At 51.7% G+C, this 13837-nt stretch overlaps 1 protein-coding gene across 1 annotated transcript; it reads left to right on the plus strand.

Moving 5' to 3' along the window:
- Positions 1–9230: 9230 nt before the first annotated feature.
- On the plus strand, positions 9231–13144 carry LOC149915851 (protocadherin beta-4-like). Its single transcript, XM_090150936.1, has one exon. It carries the CDS (start codon positions 9401–9403, stop codon positions 11834–11836), a length of 2436 nt encoding a protein of 811 aa, XP_090007062.1. The 5' UTR covers positions 9231–9400; the 3' UTR covers positions 11837–13144.
- Positions 13145–13837: the final 693 nt, after the last annotated feature.

Below are 13837 nucleotides of genomic sequence, written 5' to 3' on the forward strand. Positions count from 1 at the left end.
TTGATGAAAGGAACGATGTGAGAGAGAGTGTGCTCTGCAGGCCAGAAGGCCAAAGCTTTCCTAGTTTGCATCAAGAGAAGCATGGCCAGCATGTTGAGAGTGGTGATTCTGCCCCTCTTCTTGGCTCTCTTTAGACCCCACTTGGAGTACTGTGTCCAGTTCTGGTGCCTGCTACACAAGAAGGCCATGGAGCTGCTGGAGCAGGTCTGGAGGAGGGCCGTGAAGATGATGAGAGGGCTGGAGCACCTCTGCTATGAGGGCAGGCTGAGAGAGCTGGGGCTCTTTAGCCTGGAAAAGAGAAATGCTCTGAGAGGAGCGTATGTGGCCTTCCAGTACCTAAAGGGGCCACATAGAGCTGGGATGAGACTTTTATTAGGGCATGTAGTGACAGGATGAGGGGAAATGGCTTTAAAATGGAAGAAGGTGGATTTAGGCTAAGATCAGGAAGAAATTCTTTCCTGTGAGGGTGGTGAGGCACTGGAAGCAGTTACCAGAGATGCTGTGGATGCCCGCACCCTGAAAGCATCCAAGGCCAGGCTGGATGGGGCTGTGAGCAACCTGGTCTGGTGGCAGGTGTCCCTGCCTATAGCAGGAGAGTTGGAACTAGAGGATCTTCCAACCCTTCCAACCCAAACCATTCCAGGATTTATGAAATCTGGTAGAGACGAAGTCAGACTTTGTGTTGAATATCTGGTTGCAACTCTGTACATTCAATTTGGGAATTAACTGCTAATACATTTATATGAACAGGAAATAATATTCTAGACATAAATTCCTGATTTTATTTTTTTTTTTTTTGCAGTCCTGAAACCTATTTCCAAATTCCTTTCTCATGCTTGAAAGCACAGCACAGTTTTCATTGCTGTTCAGAGCGCTGTGTTTAGCAGATGTATGAAATTGCATACAGTTACTTTTTCTTTTCTTCCATTTTCCTGTTTGCACTGTGTTTTCCTACTGACATATCTATTCCTTAATGTGTACTGCCACCCCACAGAGAATAAGGGAATGTTAGAAAGAAGATGCTTTGGCATAAAGTATTCACAATACGCTGACAATTTGTTATGTTGAATTATAAAGTCTAATGTTGTGAAGCAGGATGGTGTTGTCTGTTGAACAGTTACGAGAAGGGACTTGATGACATTCCTGTAATAAACTGGATGGTGTTGTTCTGACAAACTTTGTGGAGGTGGATTATTTTTAGGGGAGAGATCTGCAGAAGAAGCACAGTTTTCCAAACACTTGGGGGCCTTTTTACTGTTCGATGCTTGCAACAGAAGAAGTATTTACAAGATTTTCTCATCCCCCTGTCCTTGCCTATGTGCTTCCAACAGTGGCTGTGGTTGACTTTGGGGCTGATCTTAGTGGGTGCACGGATTAGGGTGGGTCGGGCTGTCGGCCGTCAGGGCGGGCGAGGAGGCGGGAGGTGCCGGGCGCTGCAGCTTCGGCGTGTTGTCCGAAGCGGCGTCTGGGCAGGAGCGTGGGTGCTCATTGCGGGAGCCGCCCGTGGTGGCGGCGTGTGTGAGCAGGCGGCTGTGGGGCGTGCGCTCATGTGTCCAGGGTGCACGCGGCGGCACGCGTGGTGGGGCTGAAGAGGTGTCCCATGCCAATCTCATGAAGTCCTACCAAGTCAAGCGGCCGGTCCTACGACTGCTTCGAGAACAGATACAGGTTGGGTAGGAACTGTCTTGAGAGGGAGCCTGTGGAGAAAGACTTAGGATTGTCTGTTGGTGAAAGACCTACGTGGGCGGCCATAGAATCTTAGAATCATAGAATCACAAGATTGGAAAGGACCTGCAACATCATCCACTCCAAGTGACCTCCTATTGCCATTGCTACCAAAAGCACTAAACCATATCTCGTAACTCCTCATCCAGATGCCTCTTGAACACTGCCAGGGATGGCGACACCACCACCTCTCTGGGCAGCCATTCCAGTGCCCCCTGCGGGACGCTGCTTGTAAAGAGTCACCAGCTGGTCTTTGCTCCATTAACTAGTACTCAGTGGGCACAGCCCTCTAACCAGTTCCTTACCCAAAGAAGGATATACCTGTTTCCAGGCCACGGGCAGCCAGTTTCCCCAGAAGAACACTGTGAGAGACCATCTCAAAGGCTTAGCTGAAGTCTAGGTAGACTACATCAACATCTTTTCTCTTATCTTTGAGATTTGTCATGCAGTCCTAGAAGGAGATGAGGTTGGTAAAGCACAACCTGCCTTTCATGTGCTGGCGAGGCCAGATCCCCTGGACACCACGCACGTGCCATGTGATCTCACCCAAGATGATTTGCTCCATGACTTTACCTGGTACTGAGGTCAAGCTGAGAGGCCTGAAGTTTCCTGGATCCTCCTTACAGCCCTTCTTGTAGATGGGAGTCACATCGGCAAGCCTCCAATCATCTGGGACCTCTGCAGCCAACCAGGAGCGCAGGTAGATGGCGGAGAGCAGCACAGCAATCACCTCCACCAGCTCCCTCGCCACCTCACAGTGCTCACATCCACTGTCTGGTCTCCATAAACATTCAGCAAGTGCTGCACAATGTCCGTGGTTGGAATATTTTCTGCATGGAGTATTTCACTGACAACTGTAGTTTCTCACAGTCTTTTATGTCACATAGAATTTTGTCGGACTGCCTCTCTGCTGCCATCTGCCAAACATATCAAAAGGCAATGGGATATTGGTGGGAAGGTTCAACCTCGGCTGCCATACCTTCAACATCCGCCTTGTCTATCTTTGGGCTCCACAATAAAATGGGAGGCATTGCTTTCAGATCATCCCTCATTGATATCACAATATCAATATGTAAGTAACAAAACATTAAAGTTTGTCATATTTGTCTGTAAACTTCAACAAAAGTGAACAAACCCATAAAACTAGTGTGGGATATTTGTTGTTTTTTTTTCACTGAAACCAATGCATCAGGCTGGTTTGGTTGCAGCGGTTGCAATTGTTACTGAGATCTCAATGACGTCATGATAGATTTTTGATTAAAAGTTATTCTTCCTGTACTTCACTCTTGATAATAGCTATTCACAAATGTATATGGTGCCCAAAGGCAATGACGTGAGTAAATGGTGATGGTAAATTGAGAGATATTTCTCTGTGATAAGATTGGGTTTGTGAAAGTCTTCCCCAGCCAGGTCTCTAGCTGCATGGCCCAAGGTGCAGAATGCAAAGGTGAGAACTGTGAGAAGGAAGATCTGCGTGCTGTCAGTGAAGATCAATTTGGTGATCATCTAAAGAAGCTGCAGGCGCACAAGTGCATGGGACCCAGTGAGATCCATTCACGGGTTCTGAGGCAGATGAGGTTGCCAAGCCTTTATCCAACATATTTGACGGGTGATGGCAGTCTGGTGAAGTTCTCATTGTTTGGAAAATGGGAAATATAACCCTCATGTTGAAGAAGGGAAAAAAAGAAGACGCAGTGATTTGAAGGCCACTCCACTCAGTCTCACCTCTGTGCCTGGGAAGATCGTGGAGCAGATCATTTTGAAGACCCTTTGGAGGTACCTGGAGAACAGAGGAGGTGATTGGTGGTGACCAACATGGCTTCAGCAAGGGCAAGTCAGGCCTGACAAACCTGGTGGCCTTTCATGATGAACTTACAGCATCAGTGGAGAAATGAAAAGCAACTGATGTCATCTATGTGGACTTGTGAAAGGTTTGATAAGGTTCGGCATGACGTCTGGTCAGCAAAGTGGAGAGAAATTGATGTGATGGACAGACCAGTCGATGCTCAAGGAATTGACTGGATGGTCACGCTCAGAGAGTTGTAGTCAATACCGCGATGTGCAGGTGGAGACCGCTGATGTGTGTCTGTCCTCAGGGATCACAGCTGGGAGTGGTGTTATTTGACATCTTTGGACGTGCCATGGCCAGTGGAATTGAGTGCACGCTCAGCAGTACTGCAGATGACACAGAGCTGAGTGATGCAGTTGAGATGCCAGAGGGAAGGGATGCCATCCAGAGGAACCTGGTGGGGCTGAGGAGGTGGTCCCATGCCAACCTCATGAAAGTCAAGCAAGACAATTGTGATGTCCTATGTCTGGTTCCAGCCAATCCCTCGAACAGATAAGGTTGGGCAGAGAGTGTCTTGAGAGCAAGGCTGTGGAGAAAGATTTGGTGGTGTGAGTTGGTGAAAGACCTACATGGGCAGCCATAGAATCAAAGAATCACAAGATTGGATGCAACCTGCCAGATCATCCAGTCCAGCTGTCCTCCCACCATCATTGCTACCAAAAGCACTAAACCATATCTCGTAGTTCCTCATCCATATGCCTCATGAACACTTTCCAGGGACTGCAACTCCACCACCTCTCTGGGACAGCCATTCCAGTGCCTGACCACTCTCTGAGACAAAAAAGTTCTTCCTTATGTCTATCCCAAACCTCCTCTGGTACAACTTGCAGCCATTTCCTTGGGTCCCGTCTGTTGCCTGGGAGAAGGGGCCAAACCCCTCCTCATCACAACCTCTCTTCAGGAAGTTGTAGAGTGTAATGAGGTCTCCCCTGAGCCTCCTCTTCTCCAGACTAAACAGTGCCAGCTCCCTCAGCTGCTCCTCATAAGACTTGAGCTCCAGACCCGTCACCAGTTTCGTTGCCCGTCTCTGGACACATTCCATGGCCTCAAGGTCTTTCTTGCAGTGAGGGACCCAAAACTGAACACAGTACTCGAGGTGCGGCCTCCCCAGTGCTGAGTACAGGGGGATGATTCCATCTCTGCTCCAGCTGGCCACTCTATTTTTAGTGCAGGCCAGGATGCTGCAGGCCCTCTTGGCCACCTGGGCACACTGTCATCTCATATTCAGTCGAGCATCAACCAACACCTCCAACTCTTCACAATCATCCAGCCACCCATCCCCAAGCCTGCAGTGCTGCATGGGGTTATTGTGGCCAAAGAGAAGGACTCGTCACTTGGCCTTGCTGAACCTCATCTCATTCACCTCAGCCCAGCGATCCAGCTTATCTAGATCCCTCTGAAGGGCCTCCCAACTCCCAGGCAGATCATCTCCACCTCCCAACTTGATGTCATCTGCAAACGTACTGAGGGCTTAATCCCCTCGTCTAGTTCATCGATAAAGACATTAAACTAGATGGGCCCCATTACCGACCCCTGCGGGACACTGCTTGTAGTGAGTCACCAGCTGGTCTTTGCTCCATTAACTAGTACTCAGTGGGCACAGCCCTCTAACCAGTTCCTTACCCAAAGAAGAATATACCTGTTTCCAGGCCACGGGCAGCCAGTTTCCCCAGAAGAATACTGTGAGAGACCGTGTCAAAGTCTTTCCTGAAGTCTAGGTAGACTACATCAACATCTTTTCTCTCATCTTTGAGTTTTGTCATGCAGTCCTAGAAGGAGATGAGGCTGGTAAAACACAACCTGCCTTTCATGTGCTGGCTAGGCCATATCCCCTGGATGCCACGCAAGTGCCATGTGATCTCACCCAAGATGATTTGCTCCATGACTTTACCTGATACCAAGGTCAGGCTGAGAGGCCTGTAGTTTCCCGGATCTTCCTTACAACCCTTCTTGTAGATGGGAGTCACATCGGCAAGCCTCCAATCTCCAGATAACCAGGAGTGCTGCTAGATGGTGGAGAGCAGCTCGGCAATCAACTGCACCAGTTCCCTCAGCACCCTAGGATGGAGCACATCTGTCCGCATAGACTTGTGACAGTCCAAATGGAGAAGGAGCTCTCTCCCTGTCTCTGCCTGAATCACCAGTGTGTATTCTGAGTAGCATGCAAGACTTCCAGATCAGGGCGTAAAGTGCCCTGAGGATAACTGATCTGCCTATTAAAGGCATATTTAAAGAAAGCGTTGAGGACCTCAGCCTTCTCCTTATCCTCAGATAAAGAAAATATGTTCAGTGTGTTTGGGTGAATTGTAAGGCAAATCCGGGAATTGTCTCAGAGCACAATGTGTGCAAATGGAACAGTGACAAACGTGTAAAAGTGGCCATCTTTTTGGTGTCATCCCTTTTGTTCTGTCTTGCTGTGATTTCTCAATGACAGTGAAAATCAGCAGTAACAATACTGTTGCGTGTCTGTCCTCAGGGATCACTGCTGGGAGTGGTGTTATTTAACATCTTTGGAGGTGGCATGGCCAGTGGAATTGAATGCACGCTCAGCAGTATTGCAGATGACACAGAGCTGAGTGATGCAATTGACATACTGCTAGAGGGAAGGGATGCCATCCAGAGGAACCTGGTGGGCCTGGAGAGGTGTCCCATGGCAACCTCATGAAGTCCTACCAAGTCAAGCAGCCGGTCCTACGTCTGCTTCAAGAACAGATACAGGTTGGGTAGGAACTGTCTTGAGAGGAAGTCCGTGGAGAAAGATTTGGGGTTGTCTGTTGGTGAAAGACCTACATGGGCAACCTTAGAATCTTAGAATCATAGAATCACAAGATTGGAAAGGACCTGCAACATCCTCCAGTCTAATTGACGTCCTAATGCCTTTGCTACCAAAAGCACTAAACCATATCTCGTAGCTCCTCATCCAGACGCCTCTTGAACACTGTCCAGGGACGGCGACACCACCACCTCCCTGGGCAGCCATTCCAGTGCCTGACTACTCTCTGAGTCGAAACATTCTTCCTTATGTCTAACTCAAACCACCTCTGGTACACTTTCCGGCCATTTCCTTGGGTCCTGTCTGTTGCCTGTAAGAAGAGGCCAAACCCCTCCTCATCAAAATCTCCTTTTAGGAAGACGTCCATCAGTGACCACTCGCCAGTCTTCCTGGACGAACGGGTAACCTTTAAGTCCCTGAGAAGGGAGACCCGGTTACACGTTTCCATGTGGAGGCTGCTCATGACCCGGACATTGGCAACAATGGCATCCAGGCTTACAGAACTGTTTCTGAGAAAGAGTACTTTAGTGTCTTCATTCAGAGTGAAAGTAACAAGTATGTAGAACTGGTTTTGGAGAAGCCTCTGGACAGCCATTCCAGTGCCAGACCACTCTCTGAGACAAAAAAGTTCTTTCTCCTCTGGTACAACTTGTGGCCATTTCCTCGGGTCATGTTCATTGCCTGGGACACGAGCCCTAACCCCTCGTCCTCACAGCTCCCTTCAGGAAGTTGTAGAGTGCAATGAGGTCTCCCTTGAGCCTCCTCTTCTCCAGACTAAACAATCCCAGCTCCCTCCACTGCTTCTCATAAGACTTGTGATCCAGACCCTTCACCAGTTTCGTTGACCTCGACACATTCTCTGGACACATTCCATGGCCTCAATGTCTTTCTTGTAGTGAGGGGCCCAGCACTGAACACAGTACTCAAGTTGCAGCCGCCCCAGTGCTGAGTACAGGGGGATGATTCCTTCCCTACTCCTGCTGGCCATGCTCTTTCTAGTGCAGGCCAGGATGTTGTTGTCCCTCTTGACCACCTGGGCACACTGCTGCCTCATGTTCAGCTGAGCATCAACCAACATCCCCAGGCCCGTCTCCTCTTCACAGTCATCCAGCCACCCATCCCCAAGCCTGCAGTGCTGCGTGGGGTTATTGTGGCCAAAGAGAAGGACTCGTCACTTGGCCTTGCTGAACCTCATCTCATTCACCTCAGCCCAGCGATCCAGCTTATCTAGATCCCTCTGAAGGGCCTCCCAACTCCCAGGCAGATCATCTCCACCTCCCAACTTGATGTCATCTGCAAACGTACTGAGGGCTTAATCCCCTCGTCTAGTTCATCGATAAAGACATTAAACTAGATGGGCCCCATTACCGACCCCTGCGGGACGCTGCTTGTAGTGAGTCACCAGCTGGTCTTTGCTCCATTAACTAGTACTCAGTGGGCACAGCCCTCTAACCAGTTCCTTACCCAAAGAAGGATATACCTGTTTCCAGGCCACGGGCAGCCAGTTTCCCCAGAAGAATACTGTGAGAGACCGTGTCAAAGTCTTTCCTGAAGTCTAGGTAGACTACATCAACATCTTTTCTCTCATCTTTGAGTTTTGTCATGCAGTCCTAGAAGGAGATGAGGCTGGTAAAGCACAACCTGCCTTTCATGTGCTGGCTAGGCCATATCCCCTGGATGCCACGCAAGTGCCATGTGATCTCACCCAAGATGATTTGCTCCATGACTTTACCTGATACCAAGGTCAGGCTGTGAGGCCTGTAGTTTCCCGGATCTTCCTTACAACCCTTCTTGTAGATGGGAGTCACATCGGCAAGCCTCCAATCTCCAGATAACCAGGAGTGCTGCTAGATGGTGGAGAGCATCTCGGCAATCAACTGCACCAGTTCCCTCAGCACCCCAGGATGGAGCCCATCTGGCCCCGTGGCCTTATGACAGTCCAGATGGAGAAGGAGCTCTCTCCCTGACTCTGTCTGAATCACTGGTGTGTATTCCGAGTAGCATCCCAGACTTCCACATGCGGGCTTGATGTTCCCTGAGAATAAATGATCTGCCTAAGGGGAGATGCAAAGAAAGGTGTTGAGGACCTCAGCCTTCTCTTTATCCTCAGATAAGGAAGAAGTATTCATTGTGTTCGGATGGATTGCAAGACAAATCCAGGAATTTTATCAGAGCACAATGTGTGAAATGGAACAGTGACAAGAGTGTAAAAGCGGCCATCAGTTTTGTGCAATCCCTTTTAATCTGGGACTGCTGTTTTACTGGAACGAGTGACCTTTAAAATCCCAGAATTGACTGAACCTGCTCACGCTTCCCTGTTGTGTGTGCTCAGGGCCTGAACATTGCCAGCAACGACATTCAGGTATATTACTGAGGTTTCTCAACGGGAGTGAAGAGCAGCCGGAACAATACGGTGTGCAGATTTTGTCTTAGACTGCATGAATTTTCACTTATTTTATTTTCATTTTTCCGCTTGGATTGTGATTGAGCATTGTCTTATGTGTTCCCCTTAAAATATACAGTTCTCCAAACAGAGAAACTAATTGCCGCGCCGCGTGTGGAAATGTTTAATTAAAAGTGCAACGCCACTGAATATTTGGAGACAGACGCTGCGTTGTGCTGCGTATTTTCTGCTTCCTTCTCCGCTGCGTGCGGCGGCGAGAGGCCGCGGGCAGGAGCGCGTCCCGTCCCCGGAGCAGTCCCGGCGCGGGCCGCAGGGTGGTGCTCGTGGCCAAGGCGTCGCCGAGCGGCTGCGGGCGGGGAGAGGCCGAGCCCAGCGCAGCGCAGCGCAGCCGGGAGGAGGCGGCGGAGAGCGGCGGCGGAGAGCGGCGGCGGAGAGCGGCGGAGAGCGGCGGCGGCGGAGGGCGGCGGTGGAGAGCGGCGGCGGAGAGCGGCGGCGAGCCGTTGTCCGTGCTGCCGTGAGGTCCGCGTGAGCCGCCGGCGGGCCGTGGCGGCCGCGCTGCCGCCGGGCTCCGTCCGCACTCGGCGAGAGGCGGCGAGGGAGGCGAGCGGGGAGGGAGGCCGTCCGGCCGGAGGCTGTCCGCCGCCCCGCCATGGCGGCTGCGAGGCAAGTGGTGTGTGTGTGGGCTTTGCTGGGCGTGCCTTTGCTGGGCGTTCGCTGCGAGCCCATCCGCTACTCCGTGGCCGAGGAGGGCGAGAGCGGCTCGCCGGTGGCCGACGTGGCGCAGGACGCGGGGCTGGCCCCGGCGCAGCTCTCGGCTCGCCGGGCGCGCATCGCCTCGCCGGCCGGCCGGCAGCACTTTCGCTTAGAGCGCGGCAGCGGCCGCCTCGTTGTCGCCGAGCGGCTCGATCGGGAGGAGATGTGCGGCCGCTCCCGCACCTGCACGCTCGCCTTCGAGCTGCTGCTCGCCGACCCGCTGCAGTTCTTTCCCATTGAGGTGTCGGTGGAGGACATCAACGACCACTCGCCGGTCTTCCCGGACGAACGGGTGATCTTTAAGATCCCTGAGAGGGGAGACCCGGGCTCCCGTTTCCCTGTGGCAGCAGCTCAGGACCTGGACATTGGCAGCAATGACATCCAGGCTTACAGCATCGTTCCTGAGAACGAGTACTTCAGTGTCTTCCTGCAGAGCGAGAGTGCCAAGTTTATAGAACTGATTTTAGAAAAGCCTCTGGACAGAGAGAAGCAGCCAGAACTGGATTTCAATCTCGTTGCCATAGATGGAGGCACTCCACCGCGGACAGGTTCCACTCAAATCCATATTGTTGTTCTGGATGTAAATGACAATGCTCCAGTCTTCACAGAGAAGGAGTATATTGGTCGCGTTTTGGAAAATGCCCATGTAGGCTCTGTGGTTCTCCGAGTGGTTGCCGAAGATGCAGATGAGGGTGTTAATGGTGACATTTCCTATCAGTTCAGCCAATCAGCTGGAAGTAGCCATTTACTGTTCGCAATTAATTCCAGAACAGGTGAAATTGAAATGGCAGAGCCTTTAGATTTTGAGACCACACAAAAACATGAGTTCACCGTCCAGGCAATTGACGGTGGGGGCCTCTCAGCCATGTGCAATGTGATAGTGGAGGTGGTGGATGTGAACGACAATGCACCGGAGATCGTGGTCAGTTCCTTCAGCAGCCCAATCCCTGAGAATGCAGCACCTGGGACAGTGGTCGCACTCTTTTCTGTCACTGACAAGGATTCCGGTGTGAATGGGCAGGTCAGCTGTGCCCTGGAAGAGCAGCTCTCCTTCTCGCTCCGGCCAGCCTTCAAGAACTACTACGAGCTGGTGACCGTGGGCACGTTGGACCGGGAGGAGAGAGCCCAGCAGACGGTGGTTGTCAGGGCAGCAGATGCAGGGTCTCCTCCTCTGAGCAGCAGCCACACGTTCAGCGTGGACATCTCGGACGTCAACGACAACGCCCCCGTCTTCAACCAGACGTCGTACACCATGTACGTGCACGAGAACAACGTCCCCGCGCTGCGCGTCGGCGCCGTGAAGGCAACGGACGCGGACGCGGGAGCCAACGGCAAGGTGAGCTATTCCCTGGTGCCGGCCCATCCGCCAGAGCGAGAGCCCTGCTCGTGCGTGTCCGTGAACTCCGAGAACGGAGGCGTGTTCGTGCTGCGGCCGCTGGACTACGAGCAGCTGAGGCAGCTGGAGGTGGTGGTGAGCGCTGCCGACGCGGGGTCCCCTCCCCTCAGCAGCACCGTCCGCGTCCGCCTGCTGGTGGTGGACGAGAACGACAACGCGCCGCTGGTGCTGCACCCCAGCGCGCAGGACGGCAGCCCTCCGTGGAGCGAGCCGGTGCCCGCGTGGGCCGAAGCGGGGGAGCTGGTGAGCAAAGTGGTGGCCGTGGACGCCGACTCGGGTCAGAACTCGTGGCTTTCGTACGCGCTGCTGAGGGCCACGGAGCCGGGGCTGTTTGCCGTGGGCGCCCAAAGCGGGGAGGTGCGCCTGAGGAGGGCGCCGACGGAGAGGGACGCGGCGAAGCAGAAGCTCGTCGTGCTGGTGCGGGACAACGGGCGGCCGCCGCTGTCGGCCACCGCAGCGCTCAGCGTGCTCCTCCTGCGCGGCTCCCGGGACGCTCAGCTGCCGCAGCAGAGCCCCGGCGCACACGACGAGGACGGCTCCCTCACCGCCTCTTTAATCGTCGCCTTGGTCTTGGTGTCGCTCCTCTTCTTGGTGTCGGCGGCGGCCTTTGCGGCTTGCAGGGCGTGCAAGAGCAAGGAGCCGAGCAGCGGGCACGTGCTTGACGGCCCCAGCGGCGTGCAGAGCTACGTGGCCGATGGGGCCGCTGCCGGGACCCTGCCCCACGCCTATTGCTACGAGCTCAGCCTCACCACGGGCTCGGGCGAGAGCGAGTTCAAGTTCCTCAAGCCCGTCCTCCCCAGCCTGCCAGCGCAGCGCTGCAGCACGGGGGTGTCTGGCGACGATGCGGAGCGTTTCCCTGCTGTCCCTGTCAGCGTGGGGGATGCTGATGTCGAGAGCCCCGGGATGCAGTCGGTGGGACAGTTTAATGGCCTTTAGTTAGCACTGGCTCTGCATTAGCAGCTGATTCATGGCTTGTTTATAGCGGCTTATGTTATTTGATAGTTAACTCCATGCCCCATGGTTAGATCTGCATTTGTAATTTACATCCCATTTCACAAGGAACGTAACCGTAATTGGAAGCTGTGGATAGGGAAAAGGGAGAGTGTTCTTTCTGAGTCTCACCTAGATTTCAGTCCCTCAGCCTTGTAGCTCTTGCCACAACAGAAATTGCCTGTCTTTCAAGACGTCCACACACGTGTGTTTATGCTGACAGCCCATCTGTCACCTGGATGAGGACAGAGCTTGCAGGATGTGAGGGCTGGATTTTGTGCCATCTGTTAAGCGAGCAGAGTTCATCAGTTGCAACGGTTGGCTTCCTTTAGCTGATGAGGCCTTCCATCCAGGCCTTTCCAGGCGCGCCAGTGAGTGAGGAGAGTGGGACCTGCCAATGCTCCAGCCGGGAAATACCTTTGTCCTGCTATATTTGAACTTCCAGCCAAGTTCACTCGATGCACGGGGAGTTGCATCTTTGCTTTTTGAACGTGGGCTGCATTCTCTGACGTTAATGGAAATCATGACAATGGTAAGAAAGTTTTGTTTCATTTTGTTTCATTATGGAAGTTCCTTCTGTCTCTTCTTTTGGTTCATGCTAAATGCCATCGGTGTGTGCTGCTATCCTTTGCAGTGAAAGATTCTTTTTGTGTTGGAGTGATTTTGCATAAATGCTTCAGTAATTCTAACTTGAGATGGAGCAAGAGCAGATAGACCTGGGGCAGAACTGGCATGGCTGAGGATCCACTGGCAGTCTACTGGGCAGCATCTCAGTGTCTAAGGGAGCTCTAAGAGGGATTGGTTGTTTGTATTTGTCGGGAATGCTACGTGTTCCCTCTACTCCCTTGTGTTCTTGCTTTGCTGAGTTGCTTCTCCCTGTGTATGCTGTGTGTTTTGCCTCCTGGTCAAGATGTCTCTCCATCCAGCTGTGCTCTTATGCAGCCACTCTGATGCATTCTCCTGCAGCTCAGCTGTTCAATTGGGCCATTGTTGGGACTCACCGTCATGCATGGCGTGCAGCCCCCTGTCTTGCCCGAGCTGCATTGTGTTAATAGGAATTGTGTTGGGCTGCATATCGATGCACTTCTCTGAAAGTAATGCCTCCTATTTATTCCCATAGAAACTTCAGCAATGAGTACAATAACATTGTTGTTTGGAGCAGATTCACAGCTACAAAATGCTATTTTATATCATTGTCACCATCACAGCTATGTATATTGACCAATGGTGCACAAGAGCCTGTATATTGTGCTGATAGTAATCTGCAGCAGTGGAGGTGACCCTCTGTGGCTACTGCTAAAACGCAGCACTCACCACCACACGGTGCTCACATCCACTGACTGGTCTCCATAAACATTCAGCAAGTGTTGCTCAGTGTCCATGATGAAATATTATCTACATGGAGTATTTCATTGACAATTATAGTTTCTCACATTCTTCTATGTCGGATGGCATTTTGTCGGACTGCCTCTCTGCTGCCATCTGCCAAACGGTAACAAAAGGCAATGGGATATTGGTGGGAAGGTTCAACCTCGGCTGCCATACCTTCAACATCTGCCTTGTCTATCTTTGGGCTTCACAATAAAATGGGAGGCATTGCTTTCAGGGCATGCCTCATTGATATCACAATATCATTACGTAAGTAAGAAAACAATTACGTTTGTCATATTTGTCTGTAAACTCCATAAAAAGTGAACAAAACATAAAACTAGATGGATATTTATTGTTTTGTTTTTTTTTTTTCCACTGAATCCAATGCATCAGGCTGTTTTGGTTGCTGCGGTTGCAATTGTTACTGAGATCTCAATGACTTCATGAAAGATTTTTATGACATGTTACTCTTCGTGTAATTCATTCATGATAATAGTTCTTCACAAATGGATATGCTGACCAAAAGTAATGATGTGAGTAAATGGTGACGGTGAATTGAGAGATATTTCTCTGTGA

The sequence above is a fragment of the Phasianus colchicus genome, chromosome 15 (assembly GCF_987193195.1).
Source record: "Phasianus colchicus chromosome 15, bPhaCol1.hap1.1, whole genome shotgun sequence".
In the NCBI taxonomy this organism is placed as follows: domain Eukaryota; kingdom Metazoa; phylum Chordata; class Aves; order Galliformes; family Phasianidae; genus Phasianus; species Phasianus colchicus.

Coding starts and splice junctions, on each gene's coding strand:
- LOC149915851 (XM_090150936.1), top strand. CDS start 9,401: ATGGCGGCTGCGAGGCAAGTGGTGTGTGTGTGGGCTTTGCTGGGCGTG.